General features: G+C 43.8%; 1 protein-coding gene across 2 annotated transcripts; it reads right to left on the bottom strand.

Moving 5' to 3' along the window:
• Nucleotides 1-524: 524 nt before the first annotated feature.
• On the bottom strand, nt 525-22,682 carry arhgef11 (Rho guanine nucleotide exchange factor (GEF) 11). Of its 2 annotated transcripts, XM_083681112.1 has the most exons (41): nt 22,041-22,682; nt 20,804-20,895; nt 20,484-20,582; nt 20,341-20,390; nt 20,157-20,214; nt 19,743-19,942; nt 18,303-18,374; nt 17,990-18,097; nt 17,841-17,889; nt 17,681-17,718; nt 17,488-17,586; nt 17,239-17,307; nt 16,921-17,025; nt 16,308-16,406; nt 16,127-16,169; nt 15,836-15,932; nt 15,541-15,663; nt 14,474-14,497; nt 14,138-14,267; nt 11,970-12,063; nt 11,762-11,791; nt 11,331-11,454; nt 11,029-11,235; nt 10,812-10,859; nt 10,569-10,717; nt 10,219-10,359; nt 9,913-9,989; nt 8,757-8,882; nt 8,508-8,625; nt 7,840-7,988; nt 7,620-7,695; nt 6,845-7,027; nt 6,529-6,610; nt 6,248-6,328; nt 6,045-6,103; nt 5,435-5,587; nt 4,986-5,222; nt 4,407-4,508; nt 3,597-3,925; nt 3,211-3,343; nt 525-2,948 (listed from the first exon to the last, which is right to left on the bottom strand). In XM_083681112.1, the coding sequence occupies exons 1-41, from the start codon at nt 22,073-22,075 to the stop codon at nt 2,896-2,898; spliced, it is 4,341 nt and encodes a 1,446-aa protein (XP_083537238.1). In that variant the 5' UTR covers nt 22,076-22,682; the 3' UTR covers nt 525-2,895. The 2 variants fall into 2 exon arrangements, with proteins under 2 accessions (XP_083537238.1, XP_083537239.1); XM_083681113.1 differs by lacking the exon at nt 4,407-4,508.
• Between the last annotated feature and the right edge of the window lie 1,014 nt (nt 22,683-23,696).

The following is a 23,696-nucleotide window of genomic DNA, read 5'->3' on the forward strand; positions in this document are numbered from 1 at the left end:
ATTTTAATGTATGATCTACCCTACCACCCAGACACTCTCATACACACACGTTCCCTTGAATGGGCGGATATCTACTTCTAACCCTGACTTCGACCATTAAGTGCAAGTATCTTGTTATGTTTTAAGCCCTTCACTGGCTCTGCTACTATCTGATGTGAAAGCTTGTAAATTACAATTGGTTGTTCTGGTGCCGCTCTGCAATTTAAAATATTGATTGACGACCTCTTTGTTGAAACATGTGATTGCTTTTCTGGATTGTGTTTTATAATGTTGTAATTGTGTATGCAGGGCTTGTGGGGTAATGTCAATGTGAATCTCTGCTTAAATAAAGGTTAAATACAGAAATTAAATAAAAACTGAAACTGTGTAAAGCCTACAGCCCTTGAGAAACAATAATTTTTATTTCATAGTTCTGGCTAATGTCTGAACCTGGAATAGTTTGCTTGTATACAGTCAACCTGTGAGTCAACATCTCAAAAACAATGTCAAGGCGAGTAAGTATGAGATCCAGACACAGATTTTTAAACCAGTTTGTTTTTAATGTCACAAAACACATGAATCTGAAACATGAGTTCATTTTCCTTCTGTGCACTGCTAACAATCTCGCCATTTTTAAAAACAGGGGAAAGAAAATAATTTACACATCTTTTATCATAGTATCTACAAAAATAAAATAAAAATAATAAAGACTAAGGCTTTACAGAAAAAAGAAAAAAAAAGTATTACATATAAAACAAGGAGTGTGATTTCTATATTACATGAGTGAACAAGAAAAAAAAAGGGAAAAAAAAAGAGAAGCGGATTATTAAAGTCTGTGTATCCATACAGTAGTTTGCACTGTGCAGGAGTTTGCTGTGCAACATATTACAAGGGAACAGATCTGCTATAACCTCTTTGTCAGCGAGGTGCGAACAGAAGACATAAAAGAGAGACATGAAAAAGACTAGAGAGAGAAAAGAAGAATAGAGGTAGAAAAAGGAAAGACGTAGAGGTGAAAAAAATGCTTCTAAGAGGAGAGGAAAAAAAGAACAGAGGAGAGAGATGACTAGATAGATGAAGCATAATAAAAGATAAGAAAGTAAGTAAGAAAGAATGTCTGGAATTCTCTACCATGCCAAGTTAAGGTCAACTAAACCACTGCATCCCCTCCAACACCCAAACACACACTGGGCTTTAGTGTCACAGTAATATATGCTGATCACACACCTGAACAGAGGATTACCTACAGCTACAGATCTCTTCTCCTGATAAGTACAAGGTATGTGTGCAGAGCAGGGGAGGCTAATGGAGGTAGAAATCAGAAGACGGGCTCATTGTGATGCATGGTATGGAATGAGGAATGGTATCAACATTCCGCATTTCATTCCATGCATTATAATGAGCTCGTCCTTCGACTTCTACCTCCAACAGCCTCTCCTGGTGCAGAGGGTGTCTTACTACCAGGGTTGGGTTCAGTTGAATTTCAATTCAGTCAATTCAATTCAATGACTGCAACTAGGGTATTTGTTTTCAATGTTTCAGCTTTTCCCCCAAATCACTTCCTGAATCGAAATTGAATTGACTGCAATCCTGCTTACTACATTAAGGTGTGCTACTCCATGTAAAGAATAGTCCCTTCATGTTTGGTGCAGCAGTATAGCATAAACACTATTTAAGGTATAGATGGGATACGGGGGGCTGGGGGGGGGATTCACAGTATATACACAAAACAGAAGAGCGTATCCGTAGAAACCAAATTATGACATAATAGATAGACATCTGTATTCATTGAACATGTTCCTTTCTTTGTAGTGATCCCTCTATATCTTAGTATGGAGTCGTAAGAATAAACAGCAATTCAATACAGTAGTGTTACCTTGACGCGTCATTGTAGTAACGCTCAATATGTCGCTACGGACACCCATCCCTTAGCTTAGCAGCTGCACAGATACCGGACATGCTGAATAGCACGTCAGCCATCTTGGTATTCCCAGAATGACAACAAACTTCTCTTCCTTCATGTTTCTCCTCTGATGTGTGGATATGGACAAATGATGCTTGAATTACATTGTTACCCTTTATAACGAATCAACCAATTATTTCTACAGGGCCCAGTGCAAAAAACCTGAATATATAGACACAGTCCTTCAGCCTTCATGGAAGAGAAACCAATGACAGAGACGGCCATCTTGGCTCAAAACTAGGGTTCAGTTGCATAGGCCCACAATGTCACAATGGAGCCAGTGGTTTGTCCAGTCCCTGACCAATCCGTTGTGGAGTACTGTATGTACACATGATAAAAGGATGCATTGTGGGTAAAGTGCTGGGGTCCTTCAGTTGTTCAGTTCAGTTGTCGTCACTCAACAATTTCTGTCACTTTATTGCTCCTTCCTTTAATCACCTCCTTTTTCAATCTGTACAAATCTATCCTTCAAATGTAACCAAACCAACCTTATTTTCCTTTAACATTTCATCCATGAAATTACTCCTCACAGGTTCAGATTATTCCTATTCTCCTCTTGTTGCTCCTTTACACAACCTTTCTCACACCCTTTCCCTACTTCACTGTTCCAACAATGTCCTTTTTCCGTCATTGTTGCCCTCTTGTCCCTGGGCTTCTCAGAGGTCAGACGTCATTCTAAACCTGTGATGGGCTGATCCTTGGGTATCAGGGGAAGGTCATCAGTCCTGCTTCTATTCCTGGTCTCTCAGTGCAACATGTACAACTTCACAGCTCTCCCTGGATTCTGCTCACACAACCAGTGCATGCTAGGGATTTGGGTGGGGTAAGGGGAGTTGGGTGGGGTAATGGGAGTTGGGGAAAAGGCTGGGGTTCCAGTCCATCAGTGTGTGTGCGTGTGTGCAGCTATGGTGGGGGCAGGGGTGTGTCCGTTAAAAGTACTCTCTGAGATGATGTCAGAATCCTGTGGACTGGATCTTGGGTGGCTCTGCTGGGATGACCTCTTTTCCTGAATGTGGCGGTTAAAACAAAGGAGGACTTGTCAATGACAGAACAATCGGAAGCAAAACAAATGTAGGAACACCTGCCTTTGTTGGGGTTGTTTGGGGGTAAATAGCAATATCCCTGTGAAATTTCACAATTTTAGAAATGTTTGAAAAATGCTTTTAATGAAGGCTGGTATCCAATTAAATCGTTCTACAGAAACAACACAATGATGGGAAACCGATCTATGTGACTTCTGACCCTATGCCCCTTGACCCCTTACTCACCATCCCCAGAGGCTGTGTCCAGAGATGGTGTTCTGGAGACGGTTGCTGGGTTACGAGGGAAGTCTTCTGACTCCTGATTGACAGATGGCTCTCTCAGTGTTTTCAGAAGCTGATGATGGGCAGTCTCTATGTCCTGTGGGGGTGTGAAAGGGTTATATAAAAGGGGAGAAAATGATAAGCCCAGGTTTAACAAAACATTATATAATGTAAACAGAACACTATATTCTAAAAATAGCTTTTTGAGTGTGCAGCTGAATGAGTTCAGTAATGTGTCAGTAAAGGTGAATGCACAAATAAATACAAAGCAAATACTGGTGTGACTCTGTTACATTTTAAACATCTGTGTGTTTGTGTGTGTATACATACTGTATGCTTAAATGCCTTACCTTCAGCTGGTGCAACTTGCTCATCAGCCCCTCGATTGTGTGAAAAATCTCATCCACGTTTTTGATCACATGACTCTGATGACTGGTTTGTGATTGGCCCAGCCCTTCCTCCTGGTTGGGATGCCCAGGTTCTGATTGTTCAGTCGTAGACAGGATAGAAGTGGCTTGCCCTTCTTCCTCATGCTGTTCGGGTGATGACGTCACTTCCTGTTCCAGTTCAGGACACTCAGTAGTGGTTGGGGTCGGGGGGTCGGTGACATCGTCCGTGTGGCTCTCGTCCACCTGGCCTTCGCCATGCTCTGTAGGCATCACCAGGTAGAAGGTGTTTCCTACAATAGGGCACACAGAGAGGGAATGAACAGAGCTAAGGGGGAGGGTCAACCTCTATGGTGAAATTATACTAATGGGTACTCTAGATGCAAAGTGGGATCCTTGGGACGACACTTCCCTTAACCATAACCCTTACCTAACCAACGTTTATTCATTTCTATTCAATGGGGTGACGTCAGAGTTGGGTCGTCCAAAGCATTGCACTTAGCATCTAACTTCTATGGTGAAAGGGTACTACTGCCTACAGCTTTATGAAATCCTGCATGATGAACAGTGGGGCACCGGGAAACCTAGAAAAACTCAGCCTTCACTGTAATAATAATTGCTGCAATATAATAATACTTTCTACAATAACATGGACTTGGGAGTTTTTCATGGTCAGGTCCTTAAGGTAAGGATGAGGCTATGGACCAACACAGAGAACTAATGGAGGTTGTTTTGTTTTGAGAAACTAGACTATCTACAAGAGAGCATTATTACCCTGTACACTGGCCTCGCCTGTTGGCTCAGATGATTGGTTGGAGTGGAGGTTGACATCATCAGTGATGTCATCAGGGATAGAAGGAGAGCCCGCAACCACAGCTGTGCGTAGAGGATAGATTTGTGTGAAGGAGAGTGTGTGTGTGTGCGTGTGTGTGTGTATGTGTGCGTGTGCGTGTGGACATGTGTGTGCATAAAGTGTGTAGAAGAGCAAAATGTCATTGGTGAGAGTTTGAGTAAATGAGAGGTAGATATGTTGCGTGAGGGAAGGAGGTGGGAGGACAGACAGAGTGTGTGCGTGTGTGTGAGGGGAAAAAAAGAGTGTACAATCATGAAACAGAAATAGAGAAGAGAGAAAAAGTGCATGAGCACCAGAACAACGGAATCACACAGGTATTTGTGCACATGCAGAGAGATAGGAAGAGTGCATATTCAACCAATCACAATGAGGCACATTCATCCTGTGGACTGTGACTTGATTTTATCCTAGTAGACACCAAGCTTCCTCCACACAGAGAGAAGCAGTCATACAGCTCATACCGGCAACATTATTAGATTACAGTAAGTCTCTCTCATTACCTTTCCTCACAACCTGAACACTGTTGAATTGCTCTGCCTCTGAAGAATGGGCCTCCATTAACTCAGCCTCCCATTGGTTGGGGCTAACACTTAGGAGAGTCTCTGAGGAATCTGGCCTCTGTCTGTCATTGAATGGACTCCTCTCATTGGCTGTCTCATTGGTAGGCGTGTCATCCGAATCGTGGCTCCAACCGTCCTCCTCCAGATCCCGGAAAATCAGTTTCCTAAGCGTCTCCACTGCGGGAACAGAATAGATATTTCCTCTACTGTACTGGATCTTTTACAATGGTCATCTGTTCTGTGCTCTGCTGCTCCCATCCGCATAAAGAAGATTAGCTAAGAGAGGAAGTCTACTGTTCACAGAAACAAACAACAGTACTGTATAAGTGATGTTGGCAGCAGGATCAGTGTATAAAAACAGAGGCTAGTGATTCCTTCTGCTATCTCACCATCTTGAAGAGCAGCCTCAGCCACTCCAACTGTCCGCCCCTCGCTGCAGAGGAAAGACCCTGACTGGTCCGTTGGTGTGGTGGGTGTGAGCGCGCAGTCATCGTTAGGGGAGTCTGTCTCTATGGAAACTGATCGCTCTGTCAGCGAGTCGTCTGAAACAAAGACGGTGGGTCAGAGGAAGGTGAAACATTATTTTATGGAAATATCACAAACATCAGAGTATAATGTCCACCAACGTTTACAATACATTACCTGACTCACACAACATACAGTGCCCTGCCTAAGTAATGGGACAGTGAAGCATTTTTTCTTCTTTTGTCTCTATACACCAAACGTTTGGATTTTAAATCAAACAATTACTATGATGTTAAAGCATAGATTCTCAGCTTTTATTTTATGGTATTTGTGTACATGTTGGTTTCACCATTTAGAAATGTAAAATGTAATGGGACATTTGGCTTGACAGGTGTTTTTGGTTAGTCTGGTGTGTTCAGTCACATTATTTGTGCAGGCAAAAGAGAGCTGTCAGTCTAGTAGTGACTAATATTAACCTGGACATATTAGAATCCACACCAACATTATGGCTCCTGACTCAACACAATGTCTCACCTGATTGGTAGATGCGGCTGCCAGTTGAGATAGGGGAGGCGTTGCCAAGGCTTGGTGAGCTGAGAGACAGACAGATGAGTTACAAATCTAGTCAACCCGGCACTGTTTACGACTACCGTAATGGTTTACAATTAGACCGAACAAGTCCTTTTTGTCTTTTGCAATGGTAACTGATAGACATGGGTCAACTTAGGGACACTCACAAAGTAGGCGTCGATCCGTGATTGGTTGAAGGCGAGGAACCAGCAGCCAATGAGATCGTCTTTTCAAGTAAGTCCTTCCAGCTGTGAAAATAACGTTTTCTTAAAATGTGCTCAAAATGTACTACCTTGCAATAATGTTGATAATGGCACAGTCTGCTCATATTCTCTGGGAACCTGTCCACTAGACAGTACATAGATATAATAATATAATATAATAATAATAATAATAATAATAATAATTATTATATTACATAAATATAGATGATGTAGATCATGCTCACGTGTTTTTCTCTGAGGATGTTCCAGCCACCAGCTCATAGATCTGTCTCTCTGTAGTGCTGATGACATACAGGGCCTTGTTGTCTGTGGAGGACAAGACATGACCATCAATAAAGATGGACCTCTGAACCACAGATCTAATCGTTTGATCAGATTCATCAACACACATTACAATTCTATATTGAGTTACTACAAGGGCTCATTACACTCCATATTGCAGCGTTATTAGTACAGTCAGGTGTTCACCCTCCACATACCGCCAGATCATCCATACAGTCTCTCATATCCCCCCCATGACCCCTGACCCCTTGGTCTTACCAGTGGCCACAGAGCGGACCAGGAGTGAGTCAAGCTGGACCACAGGGCTGAAGGAGGTCTTGGAGTCCCCGCTGCCGCCTCCTCCCCCACCCAGCCAGCGGGACGGGCAGCGCAGCAGGAGCCTGTCGTCTGGACCTCTCTGGAGAAACACCAGCATGTCTGACAGCAGCAGAGCCTGGATCTCTGGGAGAGGAGAGGAGAGGAGAGGAGAGGAGGGGAGGGGAGGGGAGAGAGGAATGTAGGGTTAGAACACAGAAGACATAGAACATAGAAATGACAATCTAGAATAATGTATGTCTGACAAGGACATGTTGATTAATGTGTACAGTCCCTGACAACTAAATTGAGAAGTAATTTGTCCCCGCTGCTATATCTCTTTTAAACTAAATATAAGACCACCACTTTATACTTTTTGCACATTGGGTACACCACACACCACTTTATACTTTTTGTATATTGTGTGTATTTATTGTGTCCTGTGAGTCAATGTGTCTTGATTATTTGTATTTGTTTTGAGCCTAAAGCCTAAAGACACATATGACAACCATCAAAGTTCTGATATGTGGATGGGCAATATGTCTACCTCCACTCAAGTTCAAGTTTATTTATTACGTCTCATACACAAGTGTAAGGGAGTAACATTCTTGGGCTCGGTTCCTTGACAATGCAGCATACAATACAAATAATACAAATACGCAGTAGTGCAATGAGTAGTGCACTCTTACAATCAAAAAGAGGTTTGCCTGATCTAATGGGTAATGGGAGTCTTACTTACCTAAGGTTTTGTCTTTACTGACTTTCCAGGTGAGAGGGCCCTCGTGGATCATTCTCTTGGTGGTCAGGTCCAGATACTGGATGTACAGAGGGACACACACAGGTCAGATCATCGCCATAGCATCACCAACACCTCTGGATTGGAGGTCAAAATAAAGCTTGGAAAGGAAGGATGAAGAACGAAAAGATTGAAAGGGATGATAAAAACAGTAAGACAGTACCTTGAACTGGGGAGCAGGATCAAGCCTTCGCTGATACTGGTTGAGCCGCTGCCTGTGTTCTGTCTCCCTGACGACCTCGTTGACAACCTGCAGTATCCCGCGGCAACATGCCTGTGCTTGTTGTAGAGGCGGGAGGTCCGGGGAGGCAGCTGTAGGACCAGGAGGTTGTTATTCCCAGTGATACCCCAACAGGCAGAACTACCATAGTCTACCATAATGGTACCACCATAAACTGACAACTATGGCTATGGGATATGATATTCAATAAGTACTGCTGCTCCGACTATAGTTTCCAGTACGCTATTCGGACATCAAACAACATTTGGCTCTCTGGTTGGTTTATTCAATTGTATTTGAACAAGAAGCTAATCTTGCATTTCAGATACTCCAGCATTAGTGTTGCTAAATGATGAGAGTATGAGTGTGTGTCGGGCTATGTGATTATGGCCTAAAATTCATATCTCAATATTTCTGGGGGGGATACATGATATATATCTTGATATAGGCCTATGAGGTATTACAGAAAGTATGTCAACAGAAGCAAAATGGTTGTAAAATGTGCTAAAACTCGATACTCACTATACAGCACATGGCCATTTCGTGCATACAAATACGTATGTTGAAACTAGATATATTGGCCAGCCCTGCGTGTGTGGTGCCATACTCACCCTCAGAGTGCTTGATGATGTTGTCCAGCAGTAGAGGGTACTTGGTGAGTCTCTGCATCTCAGACACTAGCAGGTCCTTCAGCTGGAGTCTCCTACAGTGAGGACTGGCTTCACACTCCTACAAACAACACATCAATCCATTTTAGTCAGTGACATGGACTGTGAAATTAACCTATTCAATGTAGAAAATACAGTCTACTACAATATAGTGTGTGCGTGTGTGTGTGTGTGTGAACAAGCATGTGTTACCTGGATGATATGGGCAAAGCGGGGATCTTTGCGCTGCTTGTTCTTGATGAGCTCCAGAGCCTGCGACTGTTGACTACACAGGTGGGACGCCTGCTCCTGAAACTCCTCTCCTGCCACACCCTCAAACTGAGACAGAGACACACACACACACACACACACACACACACACACACACACACACACACACACACACACACACACACACACACACACACACCTGATGTCAATGCATTGACTCAGTTGGTAGGAGCACGGTTGAGGGTTGATGTGGGATTGGTCAAGAGAACTGTAACCTCAAACTGAGAGACAGTTAAAACCCCTCTTTTACTCTTAGGTATATATATACAAGTATCTAGGTATTTTAATTGAGGATCGTTTAACTTTTAAACTTCACTGCTCCCCTCTTATCTTGGTGGGTATATCTCACTCAAAACTAGCAATTACTGTTTGCGTTTGAGCGACACACTTTTACTTCACACTGAACTTGGGAAGCAGGCCTTTAGGTTTTCCGCCCCTGTAGCGTGGAACCACTTACAGACTGACTTACAAATTGAGGATCTGATCCCGGTCGGGGCTTTCAAAAGTCTAGTGAAGGGCTTGGAGGCAGACTCCATAGGAGTCTGTAACTGCTTCCACTAGACCTGTTTCCCCGTCTTCTTATGCCTCTGCGAGGTGTTTATTGTTACTGCTGATATGCTCTGTATTTTATGTGCTTTAATGTTTTCCTTGTGTGTTGTGTTCCATGTCTTGCTTTTGTACCTTTTAATGCTGATTGTGTGTTGCTTTTGTGTGTCTACTGTTACACATAGGATCCTGTGTGCTGCTTGTGTGCTTTGCCTTTTGTGCTCTTGGTGTTGCTTGTTTATATGTTGCTTATATGTTGTGTTACTCTGCAGATGTTTGCTTTTATGTTGTTTTAAACTGTATTGCTGCTTTCTTGGCTAGGGCTCCCTTGAAAAAGAGGTCTCGTCATCTCAATGGGACTCCCCTGGTAAAATAAATGTTAAATAAACAATAAAAATAAAAATAAAAACTCCTGGATAGCTAAAACTCCTCCTCTGACATAGAGGCAGATCAACAAAGATTGAGAGAGAGAAAGAGAGAAAGAGAGGGGGAGAGATGGAGATGGAGGGATGACTCAGTGCATTAAACTCACCCTCGCCAGCATGATGTCTCCGATGCCCTGAACGATGGGAGATTCTCTTCGCTTCTTCATAGCTTCACACAGGTTTGCTGCAATGCAACAACAACATTGGAACAATGTTGATCAAACCCACAGTTGAGGCTGGCTGCCACAGAAAGACAATCTTGAAACATTGCTTCAAAAACAACATTGATAACACTTTTACATTAAAGTATTACAACTTCTTTACAACTATACACAAAGCTTGAATACATATTGACTGAACACACACAAGCATGTGTGGCATGCACGCATGCATATGCACGCACACACACTGACCATGGAGCTCGTAAACTTGGGGCAGGTTGGGGAAGATGCAGGCCAGTTCGTCTGAGCTCAGCACACATCTCATCTTCTGGAAGAACACCTGGTCCAGCACTCTGAGAGTCCGCAGGTGGGATGACTCCGTAGTCAACAACTCTGAAAGAGGGGGAGAGAGATGGGGGAAGGGAGAGAGAGAGCAATAGAGAGAGTGAGAGAGAGTGAATAAAATACTCTCATTTGAAATTAGTAAATTGGAAATAAGTGTTGCATAATGCTTTCATGTAACTGCGCCTAAACGTTCCAAAATAAAGTCAATCTCTGTTATTTAATGTATTATTGTTATTATACTTAAGTCCTGTAGTTACCGTAGATGACAGCCTGTCGGTCCACCTCTCTGGGGCATAGTGTAGCCAGGACCTGAGGAGCGACTGTCTCCTGCCAGTTCTGACCGTCCACTACATCCTCCTCTAGAGCTGGGGCGTCAGGCAGCAGGGCCACGGGGGACTCCACACTCCTACACACACACGCACAGAAGATATTTCATATACACAAAGGTCTATAGACACAGCGTCACCAGCTCTGTAAGGTTGTATTGGTTGTGGACTCACCTGCGTCTAGACCGAGGGGTGTATGGGGGTGTGGGGTTTTCTAACGACCTGAAGATGAGGGAAAAATAATACATTGATTTTAAAAATGTAAAATATATGCATAATGTTTATTCAACAATTTGCTATGATGCTGATGCTTAGCTGGGCTCCAAGTGTGTTTTCAGGTTTAAGGGGTGGTGTGTTTGTGTGTGTGTGTGTGTGTGTGTGTGTGTCTCACCGTGCAGAACTGCTGGAGGCTGAGGAGGAGGTGCTGTGGTGAAGTGGTCTGAGCCCTGGCCCCTCCCTCTCCTCCCCACAGTCCTCCATGTCAACATCGCTACGGGAGCGAGGGACAGTCTCCACCCCTGATGCCACACCCCTCCGCCGTCCCTCCCCCTGCGCCTTCAAAGACTCACTACGAGCCAGACGCACAGAGATCGTAGGACTGAGAGAGAGAGAAAAATAGTAGATTAACATACACACAATTTTTAGCAGTACATACAGTATAATAATGTACTGTACACACACACACACACACACCTGTCCATGCTGTCCTCTCCCAGGCTGCTGGAGGAGAGTCTCTGAGGGTCTCCCTCGGCCCCCTCCTCCGTCTCAGTGTGGTTCTCAAACTGCTGGATGATGTTCCTCACACTGCCTGGGCGGACTGGAGAGACGAGACAGGACAGGACACACACACACACACACACACACACACACACACACACACACACACACACACACACACACACACACACACACACACACACACACACACACACACACACACACACACACACACACACACACACACACACACACACACACGGCATGTTAACAGAGAAGGTGTTGAAGACAACATGAATAACAGAAGTAAACTAAGAGAGTATGATAAAGAATACATAAATACTGTGGTGAGCTGGTAGGAAGTGATCATGAGGATAAAAAGGGAGAAAAAGAGACAATAAATATACCTTCTGTAGGAGACAACGGGACATGGAACGCTGGGAAAATAAAATTAACGCAATGAAACGATGAAATCAGAACAACGGACAAGCGTGAGAGCATCTCAAATCAATATCTCAAATCAGGGTGAAAACAAAAGAGGACATCATGGTAACCAAATCATACTGCTAGATGAGAACATAAATTGTGTGTGTGTGTGTGTGTGTGTGTATTTACTGGACTGCGAGGTGCTCCTAGGCTTGCCGATGTATTTCAGGATGGGGTTTCTCTTCTTGTCCTCTCCATCTTTCTCTTTCTTTGTGCTACTGAGCTGTAGGACCAAGCAATAACACAGTCCATCAATTGGTGTGGGTCCCAACACTGCCACAGAACTATAGACATACAGTGCCTATAGAAAGTCATCATACCCTGTGAAATCTTTACCTTTTGTTACATTACACCCTGGAAATTAAAATAAATCAAATCTAACTTTTTTGAGCTGTATGTACACATTATAACCCTCATCATCAAAGTGAAAATAAACATTTTAAAAATTCTGGACAATTATTAAAAATTAATTAGTGAAATACCTGGTTTGGTTAAGTGATCAGCCCCTTAGAGTATACCATTATAAACTTGCTCAGGTGCAACCAATCAACTTCCAGATCAAACACCAGGCTAATTGCCCCCACCTGACATCAATTGTAGTGGTTTTGATTACTTCAGAATAAAACCAGCTGTTTCTTGAGGATTCCACTACTAGAAGTGCATGGTTGGAAAAGTACTTTCAAAAGGCCTCCGGGATAAAGTTGTAGGAAGGCACAAGTTAGGTGAAGGCTACAAAAAGATTTCGAAGGCTTTAGCTATCCCTCTGAGTACCGTTCAGAGCATCATTAAAAAGTGGAAGGCGTATGGCACCACCAACACCTTGCCTAGATCAGGCCGTCCGTCCAAACTGGATGACCGAGCCAGGAGGACATTGATCAGAGAAGCTACCAAGAGGCCAAAGGCAACTTTGAAGGACTTACAAGTCTTTATGGCTGGGACTGGTCTGTCTGTGCATGTGACAACAATCTCACAAGCTTTACACAAAGCTGGCCTGTATGGCAGGGTAGCAAGAAAGAAGCCTTTTCTGAAAAGGTGCCACACTCAGTCTCGTTTGTGCTATGCAAAAACACACCTGGAAGATTCTGTTGCCATGTGGAAAAAGGTTTTATGGTCAGACAAGACTAAGATTGAACTTTTTGGAGTGAAATCCAAGCGCTATGTTTGGCGAAAACCAAACACAGCACACCACCCAAAACACACCATACCTACTGTGAAGCATGGTGGTGGCAACATTATGTTGTGGGGATGTTTCTCTTCAGCGGGGACTGGGCAATTGGTCAGGATTGAAGGGAAAATGGATGCTGCCAAGTACACCCAAATTCTTGAGGACAACCTGCGTCCCTCTGCTAGACAGCTGAAGATGGGCAGGTCATTCACCTTCCAACACGACAACGATCCTAAACATACTGCCAAAAGAACGCAGTGGCTTAAGGATAGAAAGGTGAATGTCCTTGAGTGGCCAAGTCAGAGCCCTGACTTAAATCCGATAGAAAATCTGTGGATGGACTTGAAGAGAGCAGTCCATCGCCGCTCACCACAGAATTTGACTGAACTCGAACAATTCTGCAAGGAAGAATGGGCAAATATTCTCCAATCTAGGTGTGCAAAGCTAGTAGAGACATATCCAAACAGATTGATGGCTGTAATTGCAGCAAAAGGTGGCTCTACAAAGTATTAAATCAGGGGACTGATGACTTTTCCAACCCTGTTATTCTTGTTTTTCATTTTTTATACATTTTCACAACTGTCGCCTTTTTTTTTCCATTAGTTTGATGTTGTATGGCAAAATTTGTACATAAAGCTGGAAAAAGTTTGATTTTGATTTCAGGCTGTATGACAAAAGATGACTTTCTATAGGCACTGTAAAATGAGTGAATGAATTATTCTATTTCTATGGCCAGAACTACATACTTCATGCCATAGCAAATGCAAAGCAGAGAAAACCAATATCGATATATAATGTAATAATGAAACATAACCTTTGTCAAGCAATAGCTAGCATATCATTTTCTGCTCGTAGTGTACACATTATGGAAACACGTATCACTAAGAAAGCTCTGTGGTGAAAATCTAACAATCTTAATCCAACGTGGACATTGAGAATTTCAACAAACAAGTATGACCAGGGCATGGTGAGACCAATAAACAAATAACATATCTCAATGACTGAGCTCGATGGAGAATGGTCTCCCCCTCCTATATTCATATACTAAGGATTCAGGTAAGAGCCTTTTGAGGCAAATATAATACCAGCTATGACTGTGACTGTGCTAGAGAGAAGGGTCCTCCAACAGTACCTTCTTGGTCTTGGGGAAGAAGGCCAGCCACTTCTCCTTCTCAGTGGTGAGGCCAGGGAACACCCTGGAGTCCCTCAGCTTGATGCCTGAATGACGGAGGTACAGCAGGACCGCAGAGGCCAGAGGGGAACTGAGGGAGTGAGAGAGTGAGAGAGAGAGAGAGAGGGGGGGGACAACGATGACAACAGAAGGAGAGTGAGAAAGAAAAGGGAGAGAAAGGGGGGGAGATAGAAGAGAGAGAGAGAGAGAGAGAGAGTGAGAATGAGAAAGCCATCTCTACACAAGCACACACTAGCAGTATCATCCTTCAACACCACACACGAGACGCTCCCTTACCTTCTGTCTTCCTCATGCTTGGAGCTGCAACAGAAACAGAAAGAGAAAAACAACAGTCAATTCTCTCTCCTCGTGCAAAACATTAAAACAACAATTACTTTTAAACTGTCTCCGGTTTATTTCCATCCAGTTCAACCAGATGATAAAACCCTGGGTAAGCAACAGAGACGTGTATATGTATGTATGTATGTGTGTGTGTGTGTGTGTGTGTGTGTCTACTAGTCATGTGACGGGTCTGCGTGTTTGGTCTGCGCGTGTGTGAATGTCATGTGGCTGGGGTTACCTGCCGAGGGTACGATGACCTTTGATACGCTGGAGAGAGAGGTTGAGCGTTCAGCTTCCTCTGTCACACGTAATTACGCTTTTATTGGCCACCTAGCTAGCGACAACATCTGACCGATTGCTAAGCAACCGGCACAGTGGCCTGATGGTGGGGTCCATCATAGTATTTGAGTTACCTGATTCACCAGATTGAATTATCTGAATTTACGACTGTGTTTGGTAGCAATAGTACTAGAGCAGAGTATTAGTAGTGTCCCCATTCACACACACACACACACACACACACACACACACACACACACACACAACTAATTATGTCACACAACACACAGACATACATGGGATAGACTCCCATAGGTACAGACTGTATAAACTACAATTCCAATATTCACACTAGTACCTCATCTAGAAGGCATGACCAACACACACACAACACACACGTCTTCTCTCTTAGTGGTAAGCTAGTGTGGATACTGGGACAACCAGGCAGAGACTGGGACCTCAGTATCTCCCACAGGGCCAGGACCTCAGACCCGTCTGATGTGGGCTAGACTCCCCTAGGTGGTGACGTACCACAGTGAAAATAAGTCACTTTTTTTCAGTGTAAAAAAAAGCATTGCTATGTAGCTGTTTGATTAATTAAATCAACCAGGCAGAGACTGGGACTAACATTTTAGTCATTTAGCAGATGCTCTTATCCAGAGTGACTTACAATAAGTACATTTGTTAAAAGTAAGACTTTCTATAACAGTCAGGGCCACAAGCAGTCAGAGTGCTAGACTCACAGTATCTCCCAGAGGGCAGTGACCTGTCTGTCCACCACCTGTTTTTCCTTGGCTGGGTCTCCATCCAGCTGCTGCAGGTCTCCCTCCCCAAACAGAGAGCCCAGACCCATCATCTGCTTGTTCCTGCAAACACACACACACACAACCATAATGTCACACACAACAGAGGGGGCCTCTGCAAAACAAACACGCATCCACATGCTTGCACATACACTATCACACACAGATTCAAAAGAAACATATGATTTAGGCTGATTCATTCCAATATGATTGATTGGATCCCCAGCCACAGTACCTGTAGTCCTGTATTTGGTCATGGATGTCTGGCAGCACCTGCTGCTGCAGCTCAGAGAGAGGTCCTCTGATGTCCTCCTGGGCATGGAGACGACCCTCTGGGGGGAGGGTGGGGGGAAGAAAACATCACAACACGGTGTTTAATAACAAATACTTACTTACTACAGAAATCAAATGTGCACACTGTGTACACGACTGACTGCATTAGAAAAACGACCACTTTTTCTGCAATCACAACACATTGGCATATACTGTAGCTGAATAAAACAACATCTAGTGAAGTGGAGCTTACCTATGTCAGTCAGGTACTCCTCGCGCACTCGGATTTTCAAGGGCTGCAAAAACAACCATCTTCGATCAATCTTTCATACATTTAAACATGAAATCTTACTTTCCAATCTTTGCGAGAAGACACAGTGCTAATTCATAGACAGACAGTTGAGTTAAAAGCAGGCGAGTGAGAAAGGACGTACAGCGTCAGGGTCCAGGAAGTGGGAGCAGATCTGAGGGGCAAGGGCACGGGCGTCTTTAGGGCTGGAGCCCAGGTAGGCCTCCACAGACAGGTAGAACAGCTGTCACACAGAGACACAAACAACCAGGTGAGCTGCCACATACAGCACAGTGTTGTGTGGTGTGGTGTAGCCAAGTGTAGTGTAGTAGTGTGTTGTAGTATGGTGTAGTATGGTGTAACCAAGTGTAGTGTGTTGTAGTGTAGAAGTGTGGTGTAGTATGGTGTAGTGTAGTAGTGTGTTGTAGTATGGTGTAACCTAGTGTAGTAGTGTGTTGTAGTATGGTGTAGTGTAGTAGTGTGTTGTAGTATGGTGTGGTGTACTGTAGTGTCGTGTAGTAGTGTGTTGTAGTATGGTGTAGTGTAGTTCAGTGTAGTGTAGTGTATTGTCGTGTTGTGTCGTGTACAGTAGAGTAGAGAAGAGTAGTGCAATGTTGTGTATCAGCTTGGTGGTCATACACAAATTGAGACATAGTTAGGACCCAAATTGATCTAGCGGTCCCTTGTACCAGGTAGTAGTTTTTCATAAGAAGTATAAGACGTAATGAAGAGGTTCAGTTGTAAATCAGAAGACTGACCAGTGGGTTGGGGTCCAGCAGCTGGCTGAAGACGTATCTCATGAACACGGTCATGTGGGCCGGTCGAGATTTAAGCAGCTCAATGTCCTGAAACGGACCGTCCATCTGAGGGAGGGAGAGAGAGAGAGAGAGAGAGGGAAGAGGAGAGAGAGGAGAGAAGGAGAAGGAGAGAGTGGTGGTGTTAGTAGATGTATTTGTTTAAAGCTTTTTATCTTTCTCAGTATTGACACAGTACTAGAATATGCATGTGTGTGATGCAGGATGCAAGCTGATCAAAGTGATGTTCCTGTTTACTGATGAAGGTTATCAGTCTCTCACCTCATTGAGTGTATAGCTGTCCTCTTCTTCCTCCTCTTCCTCAGGGCCGATGATCTGAGCCTTCCCACCCTTCCCAAAATAGACACAATAACGATGTCATAAACAAGCTTGATGTGTCAAGAATTTGTGTGAAAAATAGAACATGGGTATGTTTGTGGCATGTTTTGAAGATTTGTGTTTTTGTAATGCAATAAATATTTGTGTATTTGTGTATGTGTGACTGTGTGTGTGCATGTGTGTTTGCCTCACCGAGTCGGAGAAGGTGTGTGTATCTGAGCCCTGTCTTCTGTGTTGGGGGGTCCTGAAGGAGGAGGAGGAGGGGGAGGAGGAGTGGGGGCTCTCACAGGCCTAGGGAGGAGGGGGGGTGGGGTGAGAAGGAGCATCTCTCTCTCTCTCTCATTCTCTCATCAGTCTTTCAAAGATGAATGCTAGCATTCCTTACCTCGAAATCTCCTTCACTTGAGTCCACTGACAGTCGACCTGTCAAAACATGAAGAGTAATTATTGCAATTTAAAGTACGCATATACCACATCCAAGAAGTGGAACAAGCTTATTCACACACAACTTGTAAAGACACAGACGGACATTATCCAACACCAACCTTCTCCTGCTATAAGATAGTTGGTCACAGCTTCAGATCGAGTTCCATCCTTGAAAGAGAGAGAAACAACCAAAGAAATGACACCTTGATAATGACAGATCTAGTTGAGTGAAATTAGGGGTTTGTTGTCATGGACACAGGCATCTCACCAGTTCTTGCTGAATCTTAACCCTGACTTGGTGAGCCCGCCTCTTGGCACTTTCGATTCGCTCCTCCAGTGACGGGGACGGGTTCCGTGACAGCTCCTCCATCAAGTCCTGCAGGTTGGTTAAAGTTACTGTCAGAGATGCTGATTGGTCAGTGACAGAAAAGCCTAACACTAATTGGTAAAGTTAATTGGATAGGTTATGTAAAAAAAAATAAGCACCAAAATGTAAGGTAATGTAAAAGGTGTCTAATCAGTGTATCATTTTTGGGACACACTAAGTTTGGCCACGTATAGAACATTCTGTGTGCTGTTACCTGGAGTTCAGCTTCTCCCTGTTGCAACATGTTCCTGAGGATCTGAGTGGCGTGTTTCTGTACCTCTGGGTCCTGACACAGACAAATACACACACACTTTGTTAGTCAACTGATTGTAGTTGATAATACAACTTGTATTAATTACATTACAGTAACCAGGTCACCGCTGTAAAATATAAACTTACCTGGCTAGATAAAGGTTAAATACAATGCCCTGTGTAAGTAATGGGATAGTGAAGCATTTTTTCTTCTTTTGGCTCTACACTCTTTAAATCAAAAATTACTATTAGGTTAAAGTAGAGATTCTCAGCTTTTATTTGACGGTATATCTGTACATATTGGTTTCACCATTCAGAAACCACAACACTATTTTAGGGTACCCAAAAGTAATGGGACAATTGGCTTGACAGGTGTTTCTGGTAAGTCCAGTGTTTTCCATCACATCTTTCTACAGGCATAAGAGAGCTGTCAATGTCTAGTAATGATTCTAGGCTTTGTATTTGCCTTTGGAGTTTACCAAAAAGGTGTCAATGAAAGTTAAGGGAGGCATTATTAGGCTGAAAATCAGAAAAAATCTATCAGCAACATAGCCAAAACCTTAGGCTCAACAGTTTGGAACATCAAAAAGAAAAAAAAAGCACTGGTGAGCTGGTAGGACTTCTACAGTGGATGACCAAAGAATGCTCATCATAATGAAGAAAACCCCCACTGTTCTATAGATCAGGGACACTCTCCAGGAGATAGATACCATCTATCAGAATACGTCACCAGCCAAGCTACAGACGCTTCACTACAAGGTGCAGACCACTAGTTATCCTCAAAAAGGATGGTCAGGTTACAGTTAGCTAAAAAGCACTTTAAAAAGCCTGCAGAGAGCTGGAAAAAAAGTCTTGCGGACAGATAAGAATAATATTATCATGTACCAGGATGATTGCAAGAGGAAAGTTTGGAGAAAAAAGGATCTTCCCAACATTTACAGCATACCACCTCATATGTGAAACATGGTGCAGGGGGTGTTAGGTTTGGGCATGTATAGCTGCCACTAGAATGTGCTAACTTGTCTTAATTAATATTTGTATGTATTCCGAAGTGCACAGAAACATCTTGTCTGCTCAAGTGCAAGCAAATGCCTCCAAATTCATTGGACAGCGCTTCATCATAGAGTAAGGAAATGACCCAAAACATTCTGCCATAGCAAATAGGGAGTTTTTCAGGGCCAAAAAGTGGAAAGGTCTTGACAATCTTCAGATTTAAAGCCGATTGAACATTGAACATTTCATTTCCTGATAAGATTTTAGGCAAAAAGACCTTAAAACAAACAACTAAAGATGGCTGTGGTACAGACCTGGCATCACCAGAGAACATACCCAGTGTCTGGTGGGGTCAACAAGTCGCAGACTTCAGACCCCAGGTGTGTGATGTGTAAGTGTGCTAGTTCACCTGTAGTGGTTTGGGTCCAGTGATTCTTTGGGAGGGGGTGCTGGTCAGACCAGGGGGCAGGGGTGGAGGTGGCGGAGGCGGGGCTTCACCACCCAGCGACGTCCTTTGATTGGGCAGGAGGTCCGTGGGGAGTGGCTGTAGGGGGAGGGCAACTGCTGAGGGAGGTGGTCCTTGAAGGGTCAGGGCAACAAACGTCCCAGCTGGAAGGAGGAAGAGATGATTCATGATTCAGATGATTCAACAAATGGAAACAAACTAATGGAAATTACTGTCAAGTAATAGTACCTCCATATAGAGAAGCAGTAGCAACACCTCGAAGGATAGTAATAATCATCATCATCATCATATGAATGAATACAATTATATAAAACAAAGAAAAAGAAAAACATCATCATATTAGTCAGTGCTACTCACACTTGATGAGCTTCACCACCTCCTGATGGGACATAGACGACACTAGCGAGCCATTGACCTGAGAGAGAGATGGAGAGAAGGATTACAAGAGAAGGAAGCAATAGAGAGGTGCAGTACACACTCTGCAAACTTTGTTATCTTATCACAGGGGGCTTTAAAGTAAAAACAAACAGGTAATAATAACCTTTATGATTCGGTCCCCCTCGTGAACTCCTGCCTTGACTGCTGCTCCACCTGCATGAAGCATAGGACAGACAGATATCATGGAGTGTTCACACACAACTATCACAGAGGACATGTGTAGACGTGTGTGTGTGTGTGTCTGACCTGGTCGAACATTCTGCACCAGCTTGATCCTCTCTCCACACACAGTGAAGCCGAAACCCAGCTGGTCCTTCTGCACAACCACACATCTCTGAACAAGCCCTGTATGGATAAAGGAGGAGAGAGAGAAAGAGAGGATGTGGGGGGTGTGGGGGAGAGAGATGGGGGAGAGTGGGGGGGAGGGGGGGAGCGGAGCAGAGCAAGAGAGAGAGAGTGAGAGAGAGAGTGAACAGAGCAATGGAGATAAAGACAGAGGAAGTCAGAGACCATGCTAACAGTACCATGAACTGAATCCCCATGTATGATACAGCAGCAGCATTTACCTGTGCTCTCAGTGGGGACTTCAGCCACAGACTCCCTCTGCTGGCCGCCTGAGTTCTTACGCTCCGAGTCTCCTATCGTCAGGCTGCTTAACCTGCGGGAGAGGGACAAGACTAGCGTGAGACACAGAAATAGCACTGTGGAGGGATTAAGGATGACTGTGGAGCTGGTTATAATGGGAGAGATACCCACAGGGGTAAGGACGGGGAGTGAGGAGGAGAGGAGAATAGAGAGAGAGTGTGGAGGAGGAGAAGAAAGAAAGGAGAGGGGAAACAAGAGGCCATGGAGCAGGAAAGAGAGTGTAGGGAGGAGTGGTATGGGACAGAGCTGTAGGGATAGAGGGAGGAAAGGAGACCAGGGAAGATAGATGAGAGTGCTGGAGCTTGGAGGAGAGAGAGTGGGAAGTGAAGTGCAATAATCTCGTCATCATTGGGTGTAGCTCATCAATCAACTCAAGGAGCACAGTGTGAAAACTCACCAAGCAGCGAAAGGGCTGAAAGGGTGGCGTGAGAAAGAGAAGTATAACAGAGGGGAAACATAGACAGAGAAAGAGAGAAAAAAAGACATTAAGAGCAAAGAATGAAAGTAAAAGTAGAGAAGCACTGAGAGATCAAGACAAGATAGAGGTTCAAGAAGATCACAACAGCAAGGCTAAAAATGACCCCAAAACCTGCTCTGTAGCATCAAGGCGTACAGTTATATTTATCTGTGCAACCTTTCATCAGTGACACGAACATGTCTACAGTACAGAAGTAGTAACTGCTGACAACGGCTCTGACTCACTGGACAGCCATCCTACCTGGACAGGTGGGAGGGTTTCTTAATGGCTGCCCCACTGTCACATGACAAAGACACAGGAAGTAGATGCACAGACAGGAAAAGTGAAAGTGGGAAGAGGGAGACAGAGGAGAGGAATATATGATCAAGACAAACAGACAGACATACATACATACAGACAAACACAGTGAACAGGCACAGTTGACAACGAGCCACAGGGATGTACAGTACTGTGCAAAAGAAATTATTGATCTACATCAAAAATCAATGAATGAATGGTGATACTGAGGCCTATAATATAAATTAACTTCAATGTCAAACAAGTAATAGCAGAGAGAAACAACAGTTAACATAACAAACACTCTCAGATAAAAGGTTCCAACTGGAACCAAAAAGTAAGTGTTCTTCAGCTCCCCGAGGAGAACCCTTTTTGTTGCCATGTAAAACACTCTCCATGCCTACCTGTCCAGTGTAGATGTGGGCTGGCGGAGACTCATGGCTGCAGACTGTTGGAGGGTATCCTTAGTCTGGGCGATCTTCTGGGGTTGAATTCTGTCACAGGGTGACCATCTTCTCTTTGCTCCTCAAGTTTCTCTGCAGAGTTCCACAGTGCTTCTACTGTAGGTCCAAAAAAACGTTTAGAGCTCTGCTGGTTTGGAGCTTACTCAGTTCAGAGAGGTCTCTGATAATGGTCCTCCTCATGTTTTCATTCGCAATTTTAAGTAATGTGTAGGCAGTTCAAAAGGGACTCTGTGATATGATACAGTGTTAAAACTATCAGGTAAACGGCGAGATGCATGAAATCCACGTTCCTCTGACTTCCTTCGAAGGTTTAAGACACGTGTAATTACACAGCTATTATATTAAAGACGCATACATAGAAAAATAAAGATGATTAACAATAAATATTAAAGGCTTAATGCTGTGGGTTAGTTCCAGTCAAAACAGGAGCAGTGATCGCTTGCACAGTTGTCATCAATTACGGATTACTGACTGATACACTCTATGTAAACAACTCTCTATATTATTGTGTTATTATTGTTTTCAGTAAAACATCCCATAGTACACATTAAACATAATAATGAACATGCATTTAAAAACGACCTAACGTATCCTAACCTTAGGCACATGTAGCGTAAGACCTATAGTATCAACACAGAGCTGTATCTAGCTTATAATGTAGACCCTGAAGCCAGGTCAACTTGCCAACAACACTAATTACTTATCCTCAGTAAATTGGTTTCCATCCCATGTGAGCTAAATGTAGTTACTGTATCGCTGGGGATAGCTGGTTTGGATGGGAAGCCCTCTGGAAAAAGCAGCAATACATGATCCTAAAGCTAGTGTAATGGTATTCGATATGACTTCCCTTTGTTGGCAACAGCTATAGCTAGTGTCCCCTGCCTGGACTGTTCCAGCTACTGCAAATTTGACATTGCACAATTCAAACAGCCTAGCTCAAGTTCCAGTTTGCTATCTAGCTTGTATGAAAGACCAAGCTATTTGTAAACAGAATGGCTGCTGACCTGAGAGTGGACGTCCACTGCAACTTGCAACATTAGCTACCTAGCTTGCTGGCAGCTACAAGCCTGTTTACTGCTAGGATATGCTAATGCTGCATAGCTTGCTAACAGCTAGCTAGCTCAGGACATGTAACATACTCAGGTTTGCTCAACTTCAACGCGATGAAAGACTGAGCAAATCTACAAGAAGTGATAACTAGCTACACTATTCAAAGGCAACTGGCTGACATTACAGAATGCTCGTTAGTGTATAGCTAGCTAGCTATAGTTGCCCTTCTCTGCAGCTCAAGGCCAGAGGCCATCCGCGACATCACGTGAACACTGTGACAGGGCACCAGTACTGTCTCGTCGGCTATGACATCCACGCTACTGACAGGGTCAATGGGGGGATGGCTACTGCAGCTACCTAGCTAACTAAATAGCTAGCCTTCCACTGAGATGAATGCGGTTGCATTAGCATTTAGCTAGGCCAGTTTCTCCTCTGAATGTGATGATATGTCCACTGTTTTGTTATTCGTGCAATATCTTCAATATCCTTGCATGCATTAGCTACTGTAATTTTTCATCAGACAGTCCATATTGATTCCGAGTGTCT

The sequence above is a fragment of the Argentina silus genome, assembly GCF_951799395.1.
Source record: "Argentina silus genome assembly, chromosome: 1".
Taxonomy (NCBI): domain Eukaryota; kingdom Metazoa; phylum Chordata; class Actinopteri; order Argentiniformes; family Argentinidae; genus Argentina; species Argentina silus.

Bases quoted from the DNA above. Each gene is read 5' to 3' on its own strand.
- arhgef11 (XM_083681112.1), bottom strand. From the start codon at position 22,075: ATGAGTCTCCGCCAGCCCACATCTACACTGGACAG. The intron at 15,933-16,126 runs GTAAGCTCCACT...CCCTCCCCCCAG, and splicing joins GGAGTACCTGACTGACATAG to AGGGTCGTCTCCATGCCCAG. The intron at 8,626-8,756 runs GTAACACATGCT...TGTTGTTTGTAG, and splicing joins GCTTTGCCCATATCATCCAG to GAGTGTGAAGCCAGTCCTCA.